Here is a 23,837-nt window from a genome sequence, read left to right as displayed (position 1 = left end):
ATAATGTCTTTTACACTTTATGTTATTTTTGAAGATCAAACAATTCATATACTTTAACATAAAATCTCATATAAATATATATATAATTGTCTATAAATTATATGAAACTACATATACGGAAATTTTACTTTTCGATTCTTCATAATTAACACAATATATGATACGGTTTTAACATGTACATAATTATTAACATATGTTTTGGATTTACTTTCAAAAAATGCCCCAATTGTTGAACCATAGAAAATTTAGTTATATGCATATTATGTCTATTTCCATAATTTCTTATATATAATAATTGATTAATATAATTACCCTTTAAATAATCATTTGGAAACGTTAAATTATTTAAATAGCAATACTCTGTAATAGCATCTTACTAGAAACTAAGATTGTTTAGTTTTTCATCGTAAATGGATTAATGTTTAGTGACATTGAGCCATCAAATGCATGTTTTATTGAAATATTGTAGAAAAATTATTAAAATATATTTCATTCTCATTATTATAACATTTTTCTTATGTTTATTTTACATTTATAAGATACATCATAGAATAATATTTTGAGATGATGCCAATATTAGTAAATATTCAATCTTATTAAATATTTTTATTTATTATTGTGTTCTCATTATTAAAATGTTTCAAGTTATATTAACATATAGATAACATAATATTTCATTTATATATTTTCTATATTTCTTTTTAATATTAAATAATCGATTATAATTATATTACAAAAATAAGAGAAAACACATATTCATGAATTTATGAAAATAGGGCATTTTTAAAATAAAATATCCAACTAATTTATAAATTGATGTTTTATAACTTGTATATATATTTATTATGAAATTTTAATGATACATTGATATTACAACCATCGTTATGCTACTAAAAGAATATTATAATCTCCAATTAACAAATTATAACTTTTATGTAAAAAATATACACATAATTATATAAACAAATACACAACCGTTCGTTCAAGTGATGAACATTTGTGAAATTCAATGTTAACGCATTTTCACTTTAAACAATATATCAAGTATTTTTATTGTCAGATATACATTTTTTCAATACTATGATTATTAACATAGAAAAAACTTAACGCATTATAGATAAAGCGAAAAAGCCATATATAAAACGTAAATACAAATTTACATAACAATTTTTTTTATTTTTTGTAGCACTTAACTGTTTAGAATTTCATAATAGTTTTATTATTTACTTTACATTTGCATATATTAGAGATAAAAGAAATGTATTTTACTTTATAAACAAACAGAACTATATTCCTATAGAAACTTAGACATTCAATGTATCTAATATAATTACTTATAATTATTATTCTCATTTGTAAATTTATATAGTTGTTACAGTTATCTATATTTCCATTATCATAATCATATATTCTAATCGAAGACCCCAAAGTAACATATTTATGTTAATGTGCTTTGTCTTTAGCAGCAATATGTTTTTTTTCATATAGATTATAAAGCTAAAAAAATATGGAAATATTAAGTTTCATATATGCATTTTAAACACTTTTTTTCATATTAAACTGTTTAACAATAAAATTAGTTTATTTTACAAAAAAATAACTTATAAAAAATTCACTCAATATATGCACTTAATATTTTGTGGAATTATAACTTTTGAAAAAAATTAATAGTATAAAATTAAAATAACAGGGTATTCTATTGTTACCAAATGTCCTATATTTAAATGAAACCTTAAAACTATAATATAAAAAATTATATATACTTAAAAATTTTATTGTTTAGAAAAAAATATAGTAAAAATTAAAACCTAAAAATGTCAATGTAGAAAATAAAACAAAAATATATAAATATTCGAATACATACTATAAATTGGCATATCGCTTTAGCCATTTATCTGCTTCTTCTATTTCGCTTTTTTCCTGTTTATGAAATTCTTCAAGAAAAAAGTGAATTGTTTTGTGTATTTTATTTTTTAAAATTAATGACTCATTTTCTCCGTTATCAGACATTGTATAAATTTTAATTTGATTTAATAAATTTTCTTGCATCTCTGCAATTTTTTTATTGTTTTCTTCGTTTGAATTATCATTTTGCCTTAATTCCCTTTTTTCACTTATATACTTATGATACTTATTTATTGCATATGTATACATTTTTTCTGCCTCTGAAAATTTTGGTAACTTAAAATTAAGCAAATTATTGATACGTTTTTGAAAATATGGATGCTGTAAAATATCTTCACAACCATTTTTAAATCCTAATCTGCATTCAGGATTAATAACTATTAATTTTTCTATTAAATCAACTAGATCCAATGGTATTATAGGTGGATAATTTATTTCTCTCTTTTTTATTTTATTATATATGAACCATTCTGTTGAACCATCAAATGGAATTGTGCATGTTACTAATTGATAGATGGTACACCCAAGGCTCCAAAAATCACGAACTTTTCCGCTACATTTATTGATTAAGGCTTCTGGTGGCATAAAGTTTGCAGTTCCAACATAGTTATCAAATGTTTTTTTTCTTCTGTAATTGCGCTTATTTATGTTTATTAAATGTATGGTATCGTCCAAATTATTTAAATTATCGTTATTACATTTTATAGTATTTTTATCATCATATTTAAAGCTTTCATTATATTGAGGTTCTTTAAGTCTACAATTTTTTGAAATATCATTATTTGATATTTTATCTAGCTCTTCATTACTATCATTATCTAATACATAATTATTAGATTCATCATCCCTTAGCATACTAGTATTTTCTTCTGATTCATTTTTCAAGTTTTTATTTATGTTATTGTTTTTTTTTTTTAATGAAAATTTACTTAGCTCATCTTTTATTGTGCATTCATTTTTATTGTTTTCCATGGGAATGTGATCTAAATCTTTAGATGTACCAAAATCAATTAATTTTATTGTTCCATCTTTGTTTATAAGAAAATTTTCACATTTTACATCTCTATGAATTACATCTTTGTCGTGTATATATGCTAATGCATGAACCATTTGAAGTATTATATTAAATGTTATATTTTCAGAAACACCAATACTTCGAGTTTTTAAAAATTCCCATAATTCATAATCAGCATATTCATATAATAAATATACATTTTCTTTATCTTTAAATGTGCTAATTAACTTAATAACATTTAAATGCCCTGGAGTATTCAATTTTATCATGACCTTTTTTTCCGTTAATACAGAATTTACCTTATTCATTCTATTAACCTTTTCTTTGCTGAATATTTTAAGAGAATATATCTTTGATGGGTCATTTTTCAATTTCACCATGAAAACATCACTAAAGTTTCCACTTCCAATGTGCATATATATTTCAAAATCATCTTTACAGTATTTTCCATTGGGATTAACCTCTTTACATTTTGTTACTTTTTCATCAATATCATACACATCTTTATTCAGTAAAAAGCCCCTCTTCATTTTTTCATATTCCCGCTGTATTGTATATAATATGAATTGTTATTTTTTATCTATATACTTAATAACCTAATTATTATTTTTAAATTGTTTAATATTTGTCTTATTAAAAAAAAATACAATATTTTTAAAATTTATTGTGTTATAAATAGAACTTTAATAAAAATGTAACAGATATAGCATAAGTTTATGTGCCAAATAATATAAATAAAAAACAATTTACACTTAGGTATTCTTAAATTTGGGCCTAAAAAACTTAAAATATTATTTTTATATACTAAAACTTGTAAAAAAAAAGTTACGTATTTTATTATTAAAAAGGCTTATATTATAAAACGACTTTACACTTGTCAAATTAATATAAACAAATTAAAACACAAAAATAATAATTAAAAAAAATAAAAGTATCAGCTATGATAATAATAAACAAATATAACATAAATAATGTAATTTATAAGATATGAAAATAATAACAATTAAAAAAATATGAGCTAAATAAATTATATTTAAATTAATTATATATTTTATGATTTATTTTGGAATCACTATAAAAATTTGCATTTAAACATGTTTAACATAAACAAGCTTAAGAAGGATATATATATTGTGTTATTTTAAAAGGATTTAAATAACCTAAAAGCCTATATTCCATAGTTTCTCTAAATGTGCATGCGGAACATTTATTACGTCATTATTTTTATTAAATTGGGCCATATGAATTAATGTCTTCTTTTATTTGGATAAATGCATCAAGAACTCCTAAAATTCTATCGTTTTTTTTTCCATTGGTAATAAAAATATTTTGTAATTTCTTTATTTGTGTTAGTTCTAAGTCAATTGCTTTTTTTTGTATTGCTACCCCAAATTGTTTCCATAAATCATCGTCATTAATTTTCATGTCATGTAAGCTTATTATAACATCATATAAATGCTGAACATGCATATTAATACACTTTTTTTTTAAATGAACAAACAAATGGTATAAAATTCTCCTATCTTTTATTTTTAATTTATGTATACTAGTAACAATTTCATGCATCATAGAACTATTTACAGTGTGGTCAAGTCTTAAAAACCGTGACAGTTCTAATGCACAATCTATTATTTTTTTATTTTTTATTTCATATTCTCTTAAGGATACCCAAATACTTATTATTCCTTGAGCTGTCACTGTCATTTTGTTATTTTTTATATTTTTTATAATAAAATTGAACAAGAATAAAAAAAAAAAGGAATCTGACTTATTTAAAATTGCATACGATTTCATAATCATGCAAATGTCTTGAGTTAAATTTTTTCTGCATCCATATATATCTATTTTATTATCATTTGTATTTTTATCGGTATTTTCTAAAATGTGATTTTGTGAATTCGATTCTTTACTTTCATTAAGTTCTTCACTAATATTATAAGTACAATTTTCTTTATTTTGTAATTCATTAAGAATATTTTTGGTGTCACATTCATTAGCCTTTTCCTTTATATTCATTGTTATATCATATATATTATTGTTTTTTGTTTCAAATTTTTTTTCAGAATTATCTAATTCTTCATCTAAAGAGTTTACTAATTGATATATTCTATTTTTTAAGCATATCATTTCTAAAGGTGGCAACCTGTTTATCTTAGAATAAGCCCACGCTATTAATGATAACTCATGAAGTGTCATTGTTTTGATACACCCTCGCAATATTTTATTTATTTCTATAAAAAGTTCCGATAGATAAAAATTATTTTTTGCATAACTCCAAGCAATTAAGCTAATTGATTTATTATCATAATTTAAAATGTTGTTTTTTAATACATTTTCATAAATAAATAAAAGTGATTTTGTATGTCCCAAAATAGCATATCTATATATAAGAGGAAAAATTAAATAAAAAAGGCAATTATTAGACATGAAATGAAGTTTATAAACACAATACATATATATTATTTTCAATACAGTTTTTGAAAATTCACCTATGAATTAATGTGCTTATGTTTGATCGAAATATGTTTATGTTGCTGAATATGAAATCATTGTAAGCGTTAAAAGAAGGAGAAAGTAAATCTACCTTTTTCATATGATGAACATATGTTAATGATGCTATAATGTCCCTTTTACTGAAATTTTCTGAATTATTTAAAAAAGTAAAATAAATTATTATAATATTTGTATCATAAAATAGATGAATGATATACTAAAATATTTTTCTTATCGTTATGATTAATTTATATAGAACAACGAATTATATAAAATTGCGCATATTTATTAATACCTTTATTGTCATTACAAAATCTCATAAAGTCATCAAAATATACATATTTGGTCATCAAACTTGCATAATATGTATCATGCTTCCAATTTAAAATTTTAGAATATCTTTTTATAATTAATGAGAACATCATTGTCCTAACAATATGTTATGCATGTTATTTTCCCATTTGAATACGAAAACAAAATGTGTTAACGTGTGCATATTCCAAGTAAATATCTTATTGTCTCAAAATATATAATTAAAAACTCATATTGAAATATTTTTAAAACACTAGGAGAATGTGTATATATATATATATTAATAAAATGATTAAGGGTGAAATTATATATTTTTTCAATTTTAGCTTTTATAAAAAAACTTTATTCATGTAAAAATACAAAAAAATTACAATTCCTTAATATTAAATTAAAAAAAAGGAAAAAATTGTAAAACATTTTAAGAATAAAAATAAAATATTGCATAATACAATTATATAATTATACATATAAAGGTATAATTAAGTTACAAAATAACGTAAAAATAAATGTAAAACATTAAAATCAAAATATAATGATTATGCAATATTTTTTTTAATTTATTCATTATTTTTAATTATTAAAATGTCGAGCATATATAAGAAAAAAATAAATCAAATATATCTTGTTTCTTCTTTTGCAGTAAGCTTAAATATGAATCCAAAAAATAACATAATAACACATGTTGCGATTGCCATAACGTTAAAGGGCATACCTAAATGTGAATAAATGTAAATATATTATGTGATTGTGTTTAAAAATAACAAACATGCCTATATTTAGAAGAATTACAGTATGCCGTTTTATCTGTGTTTTTTTATTTCCTTAATTAAACGTACTTGTATCTGGCAAAACTATATCTATAAGAATTGATGGAGTATATTTATACATGAAATCATTATTTTCATGTAAACTATGATTTCGTTTTTGCACAAATACTCCACTACCTAATAGAATACCTCTATCTATGTCAAACTCGAATTCGAATGACCTAATACGGATTTTAACTACTTCAAATCTGTATAAATAATTGTATATAGGAAAACAAATATATGCGTATTTTATTTAAAAAAATTATATATGTTTTAAGTACATAATGAGCATGTAAAAAAAATTCGAGGAAACAATTTTATTACAAAGTTTCCACAATATCATTTATATATGTTACGTACAAATTTATTTTGTAAGGAAGGTATATATACATAATCTAAGCGCATATTTGTAGCGTTAAGGAGACAAAACAATTCATTGTATGCTCAAATAAGTTTTGTAATAAAAATGTATTAAAAAATATAAAAACGAAGATGAAATAATTACCTTATTGTTATTTTACACAATGATGGTAAATTGTGTTCAAAATGAATGTAATAAAAGCTCCCACTTTTTGGTATATTTTCAATATTATCAAAGTTGCTAAATTTAATGTTAAATTTTTTAAGTGCGGTTTCACCAAAATAAATAAAATTACATTTTCCCTTTGATCTGTCATAATCATTAGGGGCATTCCCCTGAATCATTATTGTGTGTAATAAAGGTGTTAAATGATAAGGTAATTTATCAACGAATAGAAAATCACTATTTTTATTTGTATTCAAATTTTGAAATATATATAATAATGAGCTTTGTTTTTTTTTTATATCAGCAGTTATCATACTATTAGCTTCTTCTCTAATTATATCAACATTTATATATTCTTCTAATATATTTTGTTGTGGATTTTGCAAAATATTATATAAATTTATATTTTCATAAAACAAATTTATTGCACCATGGGTTTTGAAAATTGTTGAAATAAAACCATCATCCTGTTTTTGGACAACAAGTGTATTTCTATCTATCAACGGGCAATCATTTAAACTATATTTTGAATCTATTAAATCTATAATTCTAACATCTTTTTTTTGATCATGGTGTGTAATATAATCAATGTATAATAATAGAAAATTTTCATCATTATCATTTAATTCAAATCCTATATTGGTAGAAAGTTTAGATATTAAATATGTTGAATTTATTGCATTGAATAACCCTCCAAAATCTTTACATGGATATAACTTCTTAATAAATGAAAAATATTCAGTACATATACTTTCATCAGGTAGAAATGCAAAAATTTTATTATGAACTTTTATCATATCCTTTATTTTCAAAAGATTAGTCGATACACCAGTAATAGACCATATTTCGTTTAATAATTGATGTAAAATAAATATTTCGGGTTTTGAAAATTCGCTATTTTCCGTTTTTTTATTGTTATTATCATTGTCTGCCTTTTTTAGTTCAACTTCAAAAGTAAAACCATATGGATATTTGTCCAAATATCTGTTGTTGTAATAATTTCTGTAAACCCCCCTTTTTATATTTATTTTAAGAGACTTCACATAATTCAATACTTTTAATACATTTATTGGAAGAAAATTATCTTTATAAGCTTTTCCATTAACATTCAATTTTAGTTTAACATGTACTAAATTATTATCGAGAGGTAGTACATTGGCACTTTCATCTATGGTATATGATTTTGCTAAATATATCACACATATTATTATTAAAAAAAAATATTTTACACCTTTCATTTGAATTTTAAATTATCCCAAAAAAATATTCCCCTTTTATACTATCTAATTATAGTTATTATTGCATATCTATTTTGTTATTTATATTACGTTACATTAACCTAATTGTGGCTTTATATATATTTATATTATTATTTTCGGTGTTTCACTTAAAAATATTATGGTTTCTTAGTAATTTTAATTATATGTTTCATCAGTTAAAAATGATAATAAATACAATAAAATAAATAAATAAATAAAAATATAATATGCAAAATGTAAGTTTTTTTTAAGGCTATGTAATTATTCTTAATATTTAACACACTTTTACATTATTACAAATTATTTATAATAAACATATTAAAAAAATGGAAGGTGAAACAAAAATTAAAAATATCGTTGATCCATATAAGAAGCACGTTTTTCCATTTATTTTTAATATAATTTTTTAAAATATGAAAAAAACAGATAACAATTATGCATATTTGTGTTTTAAAAAGAAGAATTAAAGACCCTTAACCTTCTTCGATATGTAAATCTGTTTATATTTGCCCTTTTTGACCGTTTCTTTTTTTTTATAATCATATTACTGTAATACGATAAAATATTTATGATATCCTTTTTTTTTTCTTTTTTAATGATCCCAATCTGATATTGAAAAAAAATTTATAATTTCTATATTGCAATAAAATAATAAAAGCAGATCAAAACGTAATTTTTACTTGTAATATTTATACCTTTTTATATAAAATTTTATTTCGTTCAGTTAAATGCCTATCTATATAAGGATAGAGAAATCTGTTTTGCATTTCTACCGAATTTGTCATTTTTATGTAAGGTGGATAATACCAATAATTAAATGCTAAATGGTCTAAAAAAATATGAACAAAATTTATTATTGTATTATATATTGCACTATAAATTAAAGGTGAATACATTTATAGAATATATAAAAATATGTGTATTAATATATAATATTTTTATGTAGACTTGGAAATTGTGTTACATTTCTCATTTGAAAAGGATTTAACTTCGTGAAACCATCCACATGGCAAATATACTGTTAAAAAAATTAAAAAACATGATCCATTATTTATTATTATATGAAATATCACATATGAATAATGCACATTCATATTTTATCTTACGTATATCTCCTTTATTTATGCATATCTCAATATATTTATTTTCTACTTCGGTGTTATCATCAAAGATACAATCTTCTAAAAATTTAAGAAAGCAAAAGCATTAAAAAAATGTGTATTATTGCTTGTTGGTTTAATATAAAATCAAATATGAATAAATACAAAAATAAAATATATAATAACCAGATGTTCTGTCCGATGTATTAATAAGGCAAAAATGGTTTGGTATATCGCTTCTAGCGTTTTCTTTATGTCGGAATTTTGATTTACGAATTCTGTAGCTTAAAATACTATCTTCTAAAGTATTTAATCTGTATAAATAAATAAAAAAAAACATTATGCATATAATGTTGTTAATCCATTTTCTTAAATATATATATGTGTGTATTTATCTGAATTACTTATTCTCTGCTTTATTTATAGAATTTTCAATTGTTCCGTCGTCCAGAAGCTTGTCTAAAGGTGTTATGTAAAAAAATATATATATGCCTAACTTATAGAAATATAAATGGTATATGATAATAGAGAGTTATATAAAATATTATTATTATTTGTTACCTTTTCTATTTAAATACATTTCCATTAAATTAATATCGTGATATATATTGTCCACTTTTTTTTTGTATACATCTAAGTAATTTGATCCTGAAATAATACGTAAAATGAGTATATCTTCATATTATATATATTTTAATATTTACTTTATATATAGTTTGAATTTATATATTTTTGGTGTTTACCATCACTTCTAACAAATGGCGAGTATGCAATTAAACCATTATTATGAATACGGGAAATATTTCCTATCGACAAAAAAATACATATAAGAACTGAATAATTTATACTGTAGGGCTTCCTACGAATTATCATAGAATATATAATTTTATTGTACATAAAAATAAAAAAATAATAATACCATTTGTTTTTAATAAATGAGCAAAGTGTGGGCTATATATCCTAAATATTTTTTCCCCTAAAATAATTATACATAGAAAATTTACAAAATAAAATGTTGTAGCTATTTAATGAATAAAAATTTATATATATTGAAAAAAAGTATAACCTTCTAGTAAAACATATATATTATCATGATAATCATGATGCAAAAATGTTTTTAAATTTTTATCATCGTTATTTCCTAGCCAAATATTATACTGATATAATTCCAAGTTACTAAAAAATTAATATAAAAAAAAGGAAAAAGACAAGGATGACCGAAATATAAAGAAAAATATGAGAAATTTGGATGAATTAAAATTTAGCTACCCCATTATCTCTAATTCCTTTGGTAAATAATTTATCATTTGGTGAGTAATCGAGTTACATAAATCAGATGGATGATATGTATTTTCTTTTATATATTGGGTATTTAAATAATAATTAGTATTTCCTTCTTCTAATAATGATAAGAAATCATGAAATTTCATTTCGATTTTTTCCCCTGTTCCAAAAGAATTTGATGTTTTTTGTTCTAATTGAACATTTACATTTTCTATACTATTCCTCATGAAGTTAATATCTATGTTCAATTTATTTTTAATTACATGCTCACTAAAAAAATATTAAGGAAAAAACATACTTAAATCAAAGAATAATTTATTTAAAACATATATCTTAACAACACAATCAATATATATTAATAGAAACTATAATAATATAAATAAACAACAAATGAATTATACACACCTTTTTAATAAACATGGTTTTCTTTTTAATATATAATTCAAATAAAATTGTTCTGCTGTTATATTTTGGTCAATTTTATCAATGTGATTTATTCTATTTTTATGGAAACAAAATCTGCATATTATAAAAATAACATCAATGATTTTATTTTAAGTGATAAGGCAAACAAATTATACGCATACAATATATAAATATACACGTCTCCATTTTTTCAAAATTCTGGTGTTGTAACATAATTTCATACCCGATGTATTGGTCTTTTATCGCCATTTTGTAAAATTACTTAAAATTATAATTTTATATTTTTAAAAAGGCACCGCAAAATAGTTCATTATTATTTTATAGTAAATGGCAATTGTTTAATGCATTATATGATCATACAAATAATTTTGCAAGTTTAGTATATATACTATAAATTAGTATTTTTTGTATATAATAAACTTGACAATCAATATTAGGATTCTTTTATATACAAAAAAGGTTGTTTTATATAACAACTAAATTATAAAAATATGTAACAAAAATGTTGTTGAAAATCATATAATTACTATATTTCGTATATACTTTTGTTTTATTTTGTTTATTATGTAATTTGTAAGGGTGAGCAAAAGTTATTTTATTTAGCTTATAATAATAAAAAAATGCAAGAAAAGTTATTTCAATAACTAAGGTTTAATAATATATGAAGCGTAATAATTGCATTTCGAACAAACATTTTTTATAGAGGTAAAGCATTATTTCAAAAAAAGCATTTATCACTTAAAACAAAAAATAATTTTGATTTACCATTTATACTTCATTTTGATGATAAACAAAATATACATGAATAAAACATATAAATATATATATATACATATGTGGAAGTTATTTTATATGGAATTTTTTTAAATGTTTTTTTCCGTTTTTATGGAGAATTTATAACCTTATTATATACTGCTACTTTTTTTTATTTTTTTAATAATGCTATAATTAAAAATTAGGTATATTGTTCTATTTGTTATTTTTCGTATATGTGTCCGTCTACATATGAAATTAATACTATATACACGAAATACCCAATAAACACAAAAAACGCAAAAATTCATTTAAAAAAGGGGGAAATATATATATAAGAAATAATGTCTGGAACATTTGAATACATTTATATAGGGATAATTTCTGTATTGTTATTAAAAATATGTGCTTCATTTTATAAAAATAAAAATGAGAGAAGCAATATAACATCAAAAAAATATTGTGGCTCTACCAATTCAGTATCGAAATCCACAATTCATATAATATGCGATATAACAAATAGTTTTGGTAAATATTATGTTGCAAATTTTTCCACTCAAAAATATATCGTTGGAATAATTCCAATATATAAATCTTATAATAAAGAGTATGAAGATGTTTCAAATTTTAACGCATTTATGGCAAATTTGTTTAATTTTTTAAATTTACGAAATGGAAAAGTTATATTAGCAAGTGAAGATAACTGTATATTAAACTTCATTCAAAATACAATAGAAATAAACGATGAAAATGATGAGGTTTTATTAGCTTCATGTATTATTAATAATGATAAAGTATCTGTTGTTGTGTGTTGTATTAATTATGAAAAGGAAATGGATAAACTTGACTTGTTTTTAAGGGATAAAGAACGCGAAAATTATGTAGTTATAAATAACTTATTCATTAATAATAATATTAACATAAAAAATGAAAATTTCGAACATATAGAATCGTTAGAAAAAATGCCTTTAACTCAGGAATGCAATGATATATCTAATTTGCCGTCCTTTTTAAATTTTTTTAATGTCAATAAGAATTGTCTAAATGATTTTTATTCATTTATGCAAATAAATATTAAAAATTATATATATGTTTACAAACTTCTTGGAAACAATGCATATCCAGAAACTTTTTTAAATATATATATAGACAATAATCATAGGAATACAAAAATATATAATTCAACAATAGATATTTGCCATGTCTTAATTTCTGAAGCTATAAAAAAGAATGAGAAAAATATTATAATGAAAAAATTTTATCCATTTTGTTGCCAAAATTATAATCAAATGACAAAATATGCGTATATGAAATTAGAAAACAATATGTCGTTTTATTTTTATAAAACTTATTTCTATTTATATTATCAAATAACCATGCTTTTCTCACGGAATGACTAATAATTTAATGCACTATTTTTTTTTGTTGAGAAATATGTAAAAGGATATATTATATATGTTGTTACAACTGTAACAATAAACGAACACAAGATTCATTTTTTTTATCTATATTTTCGTTATTCTTTATTTAATTCTAATCAGTTCATCCTCACACATTTAATTACATACGTTGTAGATATAAAAAAAAAATTTTCATAGTATATTTATATTCGCGCTATTATATTTATTATTATTTTTATTAATATATAACACCCGTTAATATACAATTTAAATGTTTTCATATTTTGTTTCCATCCATATATATGATATCTGAAAATACTTCTTTAACTTGATATTGTATACAATTGTCATTAGCTTAAAAAATATGAACATGCATATAAATTTTTAATACTTCATTGCTTGTCAAAATAAATAAAAATGCTATACTGGAAATTACTAGCCAATGCTTATATCATTATTATATTTTTTTATTAATACAATTTTTCATTTATAACGTATTATCGCTAATAATATTTAAAAGGTTTAATATGCATAAATGTTTACATACATTCATATATACTTTAGAAATAGATCAATATAATGAATATATCTTTATTTAATGCTTCATTGTACATAAACGAATTATTTTATATAAATGTGGGAATTATTATTTTTGTAAGCTATTTTTTTCCAACAATTTTTAAAATTATATATATGTACGTTATGAATATATTATATATTACCATTTCGCTAGCTAATTTTCAAAATACATTCATACAAGATTAATTCATATATAATTGTTTGAAACATAACATAAAAAATATATACGTAATTATGTAAATTATATTATTTACAATGAAATATTAAAACCACAGTAAATATTTTAGCGATTTTAACGTAACATTTCTTTTTCATGGTTTTACTATTTAAATGTTCACATAAAATATATATATTTTCCAGAAAAAATGAAACAAAGGAGTTAAAATACAGCTAATATATAATAATTATGTGTATATATATATATTTACATATACACAAAATACAATGGTGATGTTAACATAATGTGTATGCTTCATTCTTTTTATAATTTACTATTTAACGACATTTCTTATAAAATAAAAGGAAATATATAGAGCAATAATAATTTATGCAAATGTGGTAATATATCCATACATACTAGACCCTAAAGATCATTATATTATTTAACTATAGTATATATATGAATAAATTTATTACATATAATAATGTGATATGTTAAATAATATATACAAATAAATAGGTTGATGAATAATTGTATACCTATATTTATTTACTTACAGATTTATATATATATATGTTTTGATACATTTTTTGTAAAAAATGGAAAACATAAGAAATTTAAAGAAATCCTTTGGATCTAAGTATATCAAACCCATTCAAAAAGGGGAAGAAAAACTACCGTCTAATGAGGGGACAAATGAAAACACAAATGGTAATAATGTCATAAATTCAAAAAAAAATGGTATCGAGGAATTTAATGAAAATGGTTCTAATGTTTCTATCAAGAGAAAGAAAAAAAAGAAGAGTTATAATTTTAAAGAAGAAAAAGATACCCATAAGAATGGATCGAATAAAATTAATGATGCAGCCAGCATTTTATCTGAAACAAGCAAAGATACAAATGACGATGAAAATAAATCAAAAAAAGGAGAATTAATTAAAAGGGATGAAAATGATAATATAAAAACGAATAATAAAAGGATATTTTATAATGAACACAAAGAAGACGATGATGAAGGGAAACAATGTCATAAAAAACGAAAAATTAAAGAAAATAGTGATACAAATAAGTTTGAATTAGACATATATAATGAATTCAATAATATTATTTTAAAAGATAATAAAAATAACCTAAAATTATATATTAAAAAAATAAGGAGTAATTTTAATTCGTACTGGAAAGAATGTGAATATCAATTAAAAATATTAAAAACATATTATATAGAGAATGAAAAGTTGATCAAAGAAATCGTTGATGAAAATAATAATATGATTGAAAGTATTACGAATAACGAGGATTTAAAGATAGATGATAAAACATATGAGACAATAAAAATTGAGAAAAAGAGAAAAATTTTAAATAATATAATGAATATAAAAATGACATATAGATTTGTTGAAATGTATTTATTTGCTATGAGGCAATTTTGTAGTTTATTAAAAGAAAACAATAACTTCATTTCTCTAATATTAGATGAAGAAGGTGTCGAAAAATCTAACTATGAACAAATAATTGGAAATTTACTTAATTTCCGAGCTAAAAATTATGAGGATATAAAAAAGTTTTTTTTAAAAAAAAAATTGTTACATATTAATGATTTTTTAAAAGATCCAAAAAATAAAAACAAAACACTTTCAAAACAAAAAATTTCGTATCTTTATACTTTGAAGTGCATAGAGGAAGAAATTAGTGAACGCATGAATGCAAAAGAAGAATTAAAAAGCTTAATAACAATAAGTAAAGAATATAATAATGAATTTAATAAACAAAATAAAAGAAAAGTTGCATCTTCTAACAAATTATCGTTATTTAAAGATGATATTAAATGTTTACTAGACAAATATAATTTTTTAGATAATGGTGGATCAGAATACTTGTTAACTATATATTCCAAACTTATTAATGCACAAAATGAATTAAATGCCAATAATATATCAATTTCAAATAATAAAAACACCCTTAATTTTATGTTTGACTTTAAAGAACCCAAAAATTACAATAACATTTTTACATATATGAAATATAATGTTGTACAAAATCTTAGAAAGCTGGAAGATTATGTTAATGAAAATGAATTATTTAAGAAAGAATTTGTTCATATGAAATATATAACAATAAAATTTTATCCAAAAGATGATTTTGATATTTCAATTTTACCTGATTCAACATATCTTAAATATTTTAATATACAAATAGATATATTCCATTTATATGATGTAGACTGCTTGGTAGCAAAAATTGATCCTATTGAATTTATAGGATTAATGAATGGACACAAATATTTATCAGATATATATAACGATCATGATCATTTCATTTTCTTTTCTTACGATACAAATGATTTTCACAACTTTAAATATGGATTTCCTTTTTTTTGGGTGAATGCTTTGGGTGAAAAAAAACTACATAATATAAATACCTCCAATGAAAAAACGAAAAATACAGAATTCGAGAAAAAAGGGGAAACCTCTAGTTCTTCCAATAAAACTAATAGTAATAATGAGAAATCAAAAAATGATAAACCTAATAAAAACAAACTATCAGAAATATATAACTGGCATTTGGATAGAAGCTTAGACATATCTGTTCTATTCTCGAAATTATTTACACGAAGTAAAATTAAAAACAAAATATATTTCAGAAATTATTTATTTTCATTTCATCACTTATGCTATATATATGCATCATTTAATATAATGTGTGTATACCATTTTATTTTATTTTTTTAATTTTCAGTCTTATTTAGGATATGGGATATGTGGCAACTGAACCATTACAAGTAATATACAATTTAAATTTCGCATTCATATATGTCCTTAACTCATTGATTTTGTTTATATATACACATCTGAACTAATTTATTTCTTCCTTCATTTATTTATTTGCTTTCTTATTTTATGTTATCAATACAGATCTCAGCCCAATACATTTCCCACGTTTTCTGTTGAAAGGCATCTGGAAGCCTTAAAAAAAATTCAATCAGTTTCGCTGCAACAGATATCATCTTTCGAAATCATAACTGAAGAATCATATTTGAAAAATGAACAGGAAAATAAAAATGTAAAATTATTCTTTTTAATTTGTTTTGATTACTACATAAATTCAATATTTTATTTATTTTCATGAAAATATTATCTGTCACTTCATTTCATTATTATTATATTAATTTTATGGTTGTGTGGATATATATAGTCATATTATATTTTGTTAAATTATGGACATAATATTTATTCTACATTATATATCATTTTGTTCGCAGCTGTGTGGGAAAGATAACATATACGCCTACTGCTTTATTGAGTTATGCGATTCTTATACGATTAAGTCGTATATATGTGTTCCCTTTAATGGAAAGTAATATTCATATCTTATAAAATAAATATTTAGTATATCATTTCTAAACGAATTAATACATTAAAAAATAATTCGATTCATGGACATATAATCAGACATATTTATATTTTTATACCTTTTAGGGAACCGAATTTTAGTGTATTTTTAACAAAAAAAAATAATTCCAAAAGGCTGAATGTAATACTTTGAAACGAGATAAAAAAACGCATTTCATTCAATGTATATATTATATATATGCTCATGTATTTATGTTATTAAAATTTTTTAATACAGAAATTACAAGATTATTTGAACACGACTGTTGTAAATAAACATTCCAAAATTGAGGATACTCAAAGACAAATAATTTTTACATTGCAGCTGGCAAAATTAAGGGTATGTTTTTGATTTATTTGTGTTACTGTATGCATATATATATTTTTTAAAAGTGTGTGTTTTCGTATATACGAAGTTAAAAAAATAAAATTACAGCAAATGATAAAGACGCCTTAACAAAATAACCCTCAAATAATAATTTTGCTCATTTTCTTTTTTAGGAGGGCGCCCATAAATATCATAAATCATTTAGCAAAAATTCAACATCGACGTTTGATGAAGAAGTAAATTAAGTTATACCAGCAAAATACATTTCTAAAACATTAGTATAATATGCTTAAAAACACAAAGTGGATATATACTTTTAAATGTTTGTATCTTTGTCTTTAGTTGACTTTTCTTCTTTTTTCGTTTTTCTTATATATTTGATTATTTTAATTTTTTTCATGTATTTGTCATTTGCATCAAAACTATGTATGATACATTTTTGTGAAATAATAAAATAATGTAAAAAAAATTAAGGAAATCGCAAAAAAAAAAACTTTTATAATTTATTTTATTATAATATATATATATATTTTTTTTAAGTTATAAATATTAAAAGAATTATATGAAAATTGTAAAAAGTTGCGAATAATAATTTATTGAGGAAAAAAGGGCCTTTTATAATTCCTTGTTTTACAAATTTATGAAACTTCTCAAACTTTGTGTTTATTCCCATCGTAAAATAAAAAATTTAAGTGTAAAAAGGAAATAAACAAATGTATAATTAAGTAAAAGATATGTAAATTTTTTTAATGAATTCAATTCGTATATAATATAATATATATGTGTATATACGCACATACACAAATATATGATAAAAACATATTACAATAAGTAAAAAATGCAAAAATGGAAAATTTTGCTAACTCTAGTAATATAAACATCGGTGATGTATCTTCACAGATCCGTAATATACTAGGACAAAATATTGAAGAAGGCAATAAAAATAATAATAAAAATGAAAATATTCAATATAATGAAAACTGTACATACACTACCTCCCTTGAAAATGAATATTTGGTAAAACAAAATACAGTAAAAAATATACCTTACATAAGTAAAGAAAATATTCCAGAACCTAATCAAAATATACAAAAAGAAGTTACAATAAAAGATACAAGTGATGACATACGTACACCGTACACTACTAATTGTTTCTTAAGTAAGGAAAACATGTCTAAATATTTTTCAAATAATGATAACGAATTCAATACAAACAAAAATTTGCAAGATGCTGTAAATAGAAGGAAGCAAATTAGAGAAATGATTTTATCAAATAATTCTTTAAATTTAAGTTTATCAAGTCATAATTTTGAACAAATTGATATAAAAGAACACATATCAGAACAAAATTTTACAAATATCCATAAACAAATGCTCGATCAATACAATAGCACAAATAAGGGTAACAATAGTAGGAATGGTGAAAATGGAGTACGCCGTGATTATAATGGAAAAAACGATTGCACCATCAATAATCAAAATAATATATATGGAAAAATTAATAATAATAATTATAATAGTAATTTGCATAATAATAATAATAATGTAAATACCGGAAATATTGGAATACCTTTACATAAATTAGTTTCAAATGATAATGGAAATGAAAACGATATTGATTACAAAACATTTCTAACTTTGGATAGTAACCAAACTATTTTTAAAGCAAAGCCCCTTAAAGTTCCAGATATTTCTTTTTTACACAGTAATAGTAAAAGTTATAGTGGAAACAGCTTTAATAACCCATATGAAAGCGAAAGGCAAATAGAATACAACGCAGAGAGTAATAGTAACAATGATAATAATTATAATTTTACAAGAAATAAAATTCTTTATGAAAAATTAGATGGATTATCCTTTTATTGTGATGATGATGATAATAAAATAATTTCCACATCAAGACGAAATTACCAAAGTAGTACGCTCCAAAAGTTAACAGGTATATTCAACTATAACAATAATAGTATTGTAGATAAAAGTGCTTTAGATAGAAGTATGAGTCATTTTGATTTAAGGAGAGAAAAACAAAATGACATAGTTAAAAATTATATAAAAATTAATAAGGTAAGAAATGGAAATATCAGAAATGAAGATAATGGAACTAATAATATTTTTAATAATTGTATCCATAAAGACGAAAATAGAAAAATGCATGTACATGGAGAGAACGATTTAAATAATGCAGATATGCATAGAAACGCTTTCGATCACGATTATAATAAGAATTATGACACAATGTACAATATTAGAAGAAGTACAAACATAATAGATAATCTTGTACATAATAGATTAGTATATAACAATAATCATATTTTTAATAATAATGAAAATATAAATATTTTAAACAAAATTAGTAACCCAAATAGTGTATACCCCATCGACTTTAGAAGCAACAATACACATGATGGTATATGCAATAATATAGGCAAATATAATAGGTATAACAATTTTAATTATAGAACTATAGACAACAAATATGTATATGATAAAAACAATTTTATGCATGAAAATGAAAATTATGTAAATTTATCTTATATTAAAAATATAGAAAAATTTAAAGAGTTGCTAATAAATATAGCAACAGATAATTTAAAGGAATATGTAAAATGTTTGCAAAATATTAATGAAAAAAATCTAAAACAATATAAAGATGATATTATGCAAGTAAGCAATTATAATATTAATCATTTTATAAATGAAGCTTTTAAAGTATCTAATCCTGTAAAAAATATCAAAGAATCTATTCTGAATAATTCAGATACATTTTCTTCTCTTCACAAATCTACGAATGAAAGTGATGACTTAAGCACAACTACACACGATGATAATAATAGTAGTAATTCGGATTTAATTAATTTAACAGAAAGTCGAAGAGATAAGAATAGTTGCATTCACATCTCTTGCAATGATGTACATAGTAGTGCAAATGATTGCAAGAATAATTCAAAATATTGTAGTAAAAAAAATGTAAAATATGCAAACGAATTAGCATATGTTTCTACAAATAAATCTAGAAAATGTCGAAAGCTAAAAAATAGACTAAACTTGAGTTTAGTTAATAGAAGTAAAACAAATAAGTCCAGTAAAAATTGTGACAATAATCATACTAAAAATGTTCGTAGTAAAGACCCTAATAGCAAAAACATACAATCAAATACACAAGAAAAAAATACACACAACTTAGAGATAGTAGGCAATTTAAATGACATTAAAGAGGGACGAAAAAAAAAAAAATCGTATAATATACCATTAAATAAGCAAAAAAATAATGTTGGAAACGACTGTCATAATTCTTATTATGCAAATAGTTGTAAAAATTGTTGTAAAAAAGCACAAGTTAATAATTTTTCTCCACAAAAAGGCAAAAAAAAAAATAGTTGTAATAGTAATAAAAAATATGTTTTGCATAATTCTAAAAACTCTCAAAAATATAATTTTTCCTTTAATACAGATTCAGAAGATTACAATGATAATAATGAATATCTGTATATATCACAAAATGATTCAGATAAAAACAATTACGAAGAATTAAATACCAAAGAAAACCTTACCACTTCTAGCGATAAAAATGCTTGTAAATGTAATGACACTCATAAAGACGAAAATAAAAAAGAATATAACTCGAAGAATTATTCTGACATAGATGCATATATAAGTAATGAAGATATAAAGGAAAACAAAAATGATAAATTCCACAAAGAATATAATCACAAAGATAAATATGATGTGAATAAAGAGCCCAAACATTTACATATGCATAGTCATACTAGGCAAGCTTCTAATAAACAAATGAGTAATGCCAGTTTAATGAAACGAAGCAATTCAGAGAAAATATTTGGCACTCAAAAAGATTCCAATATAGATAATAAAACTGAGAATACTATACATAATAAATATATAAATTGTAATGTAAACAAATCTTTAGATTATTGCGAAAATATAAATAGCAACGATAAATTAAGTAGAATAAAAAATTCAAATGAAAATAATATTAATTGCAGTTTAAAAAGAGAAAGCAATTATAATTTCGATGGTATTTTAAATAAAGATCACGAAAATATTTCCAATTCGAATGATGATGCTTTAAATTTTCAAGCAAATTCAAAAGATAACAAAAAACATTTAAAAAACGAAATGGATATTTCAAACAGTACTCAAGATGATAATTACAATTATAAACAATCTATAGATATAAACCCAAATACTATAGAAAATATTAGAGACCTTATTAAAAATAATAAAACACGAGTAGAAAATTTGTATGTTAATGAATCTAGCCAAGATAATTTATGTATAAATAAAAATATAAATGAATTAAAATATCGTATGAAAGAAAACAATAAAAGTGTGCCTTTAAATAAATTTAATAACACATCTAATTTAGATAACGAGCATCCATATTCTATTAATTCATATAATGATGAAACAGAAAATAGGAACATTATCCAATGCTCACTAGATAGCTTTAATGATGAATTTTATAACTCAGTTACAATTCCAACACCAGCTGAATCGATTTTATCAAAATCGAGTTTATGTTCATCACATAATGAAAATACGTTGAAAAAAAATAATTTCGATTGCGTAGATTCTCAATCTGCTAATGGCGAAACAATTGATCATAGTTTTCCTATCGAAAAAGAAAATTCTTTTATCAAAGAATGTAAAATGGAGATGAAAGTTCATAGAAATGATTTATTGAATGATAATAGTAGTAGCAATAATGGTGACAATTCAAATAATATTTATATAAATAAAAAAGAATTTCTTGGAAAGTATACATATAGTGAATTCAGTTTAAATACTAAACAAAATATAAGTAATAGCATTGCAACTAACAATATAAATAATGTGGATAGAAAGTTCATCGATAAAAATACAAACTTAATTGTGGATGAAGTATATAAAGAATTATTCCAACAAAAAAAAAATATTTTTCCAGAAATGAATAATTCATCCGAAATAATAAGTAATACAAGCCATATGAACAATTTGATGGTTAATGGGTTAGGCAACAATACCAACTGGTATAACAATGATAATAGTAGCTATAATAATGAATTAGGTGAAAAAAATAAGAATATAATTCGGAAAATTATAAACACTTTAGAAATTAAAGAGATGAAGACAAAAACAAAACAAGGGGTATTTGAAATAACACCTAATGGGGAAGTTATGTTTACATTTTTAGGGAGATCAGAAATTATGAAATATAAAAATGTACAAAATAAAAAATATGTAAATATAGATATATCTAAACCAAGAAAATTATTGTTTATAATTGATGTCGGTGGAGTAAATATCAAAATAAAAGATATTTTATTAAATATAATTTTAGATTTTTATAATATATTTGAAGAAGAATTACCCCAAGCACATAAAGTAAGATATACATATGCTTATGATGTAGTTGAAGCTTTCAAAAAACACACACCGAAAATATCTTTAACAAAAAAATGGCTTGGTATATATAACTTGATGAGCAATGGAAATGCGCCCGATTTCATTGCAACTTTGAAAAGTAATATGTTTATTGATAAAATTGAAATTAAAAATAATTATGTATCATTTATTTTAAAAGATAAAAATACAATAAATTTACATATTGATGATTTAAATGAAGTAACAACACAATTTACGAAAAGTATGATGAATAATAAAAATGGAAATATACACCAACCAAATATGCCACAAAGTAACATAAATCTTATAGGGATAGAAGGACAAAATGAACATGTAAAAAATATTATGATGAATTTACAAGTACTATTAAAAAGGGCAGGTATATCTATTGATATAATTATTCAAAATTGGTGTAACACTTTACAGGCTTATTCACATTGCTTAGGATTGTTAACAAAGGGGAATTCACAATATGCTTTGAAGCTAAAAAAGACCTTGTCTAACATATCAGGAAATCCCGAATTTCACAAAAGGAATGTATATTTTTCTATATTTCCAATATTTGTTGATGAATGAAAGGAATATAAATATAGTATGCATATTAATTTTATATTTTTACTTTTTTTGTTAAAGTTCTCATAATTTTAATTTGAATTTGTTCATCTGATAATTTAATATTTATATATATTATAATAT

General features: G+C 22.0%; 7 protein-coding genes across 7 annotated transcripts; 3 read left to right on the top strand and 4 right to left on the bottom strand.

Annotated features, from left to right (window-relative positions):
- Positions 1–1,863: 1,863 nt before the first annotated feature.
- PBANKA_0926400 (serine/threonine protein kinase, putative) lies at positions 1,864–3,450 on the bottom strand (the record flags this gene model as incomplete). The annotated part of the gene is made up of 1 exon (XM_034564860.1): positions 1,864–3,450. The coding sequence occupies one exon, from the start codon at positions 3,448–3,450 to the stop codon at positions 1,864–1,866; it is 1,587 nt and encodes a 528-aa protein (XP_034421614.1).
- Positions 3,451–4,147: 697 nt separating this feature from the next.
- Positions 4,148–5,838, bottom strand: PBANKA_0926300 (conserved protein, unknown function; the record flags this gene model as incomplete). The annotated part of the gene is made up of 3 exons (XM_034564859.1): positions 4,148–5,300; positions 5,410–5,563; positions 5,709–5,838. 3 exons carry the CDS (start codon positions 5,836–5,838, stop codon positions 4,148–4,150), a joined length of 1,437 nt encoding a protein of 478 aa, XP_034421613.1.
- Positions 5,839–6,336: 498 nt separating this feature from the next.
- On the bottom strand, positions 6,337–8,298 carry PBANKA_0926200 (GPI transamidase component GPI16; the record flags this gene model as incomplete). Its single annotated transcript, XM_034564858.1, has 3 exons — positions 6,337–6,437; positions 6,562–6,740; positions 7,040–8,298. 3 exons carry the CDS (start codon positions 8,296–8,298, stop codon positions 6,337–6,339), a joined length of 1,539 nt encoding a protein of 512 aa, XP_034421612.1.
- Positions 8,299–8,769: 471 nt separating this feature from the next.
- On the bottom strand, positions 8,770–11,378 carry PBANKA_0926100 (JmjC domain-containing protein, putative; the record flags this gene model as incomplete). The annotated part of the gene is made up of 13 exons (XM_034564857.1): positions 8,770–8,925; positions 9,015–9,148; positions 9,284–9,337; positions 9,426–9,500; positions 9,606–9,733; positions 9,824–9,878; positions 9,981–10,067; positions 10,163–10,225; positions 10,339–10,395; positions 10,486–10,595; positions 10,689–10,973; positions 11,109–11,222; positions 11,353–11,378. The coding sequence occupies 13 exons, from the start codon at positions 11,376–11,378 to the stop codon at positions 8,770–8,772; spliced, it is 1,344 nt and encodes a 447-aa protein (XP_034421611.1).
- An 848-nt stretch (positions 11,379–12,226) lies between these two features.
- On the top strand, positions 12,227–13,282 carry PBANKA_0926000 (conserved Plasmodium protein, unknown function; the record flags this gene model as incomplete). Its single annotated transcript, XM_034564856.1, has 1 exon — positions 12,227–13,282. One exon carries the CDS (start codon positions 12,227–12,229, stop codon positions 13,280–13,282), a length of 1,056 nt encoding a protein of 351 aa, XP_034421610.1.
- Positions 13,283–14,620: 1,338 nt separating this feature from the next.
- Positions 14,621–17,983, top strand: PBANKA_0925900 (conserved Plasmodium protein, unknown function; the record flags this gene model as incomplete). The annotated part of the gene is made up of 7 exons (XM_034564855.1): positions 14,621–16,634; positions 16,758–16,800; positions 16,934–17,081; positions 17,281–17,375; positions 17,498–17,552; positions 17,649–17,750; positions 17,912–17,983. The coding sequence occupies 7 exons, from the start codon at positions 14,621–14,623 to the stop codon at positions 17,981–17,983; spliced, it is 2,529 nt and encodes an 842-aa protein (XP_034421609.1).
- Positions 17,984–18,584: 601 nt separating this feature from the next.
- On the top strand, positions 18,585–23,717 carry PBANKA_0925800 (conserved Plasmodium protein, unknown function; the record flags this gene model as incomplete). The annotated part of the gene is made up of 1 exon (XM_034564854.1): positions 18,585–23,717. One exon carries the CDS (start codon positions 18,585–18,587, stop codon positions 23,715–23,717), a length of 5,133 nt encoding a protein of 1,710 aa, XP_034421608.1.
- Positions 23,718–23,837: the final 120 nt, after the last annotated feature.

The sequence above is a fragment of the Plasmodium berghei genome, assembly GCF_900002375.2.
Source record: "Plasmodium berghei ANKA genome assembly, chromosome: 9".
Lineage (NCBI taxonomy): Eukaryota > Apicomplexa > Aconoidasida > Haemosporida > Plasmodiidae > Plasmodium > Plasmodium berghei.
Note: the sequence above shows the minus strand (reverse complement) of the source record. Positions and strands in the feature narration are given on the sequence as shown.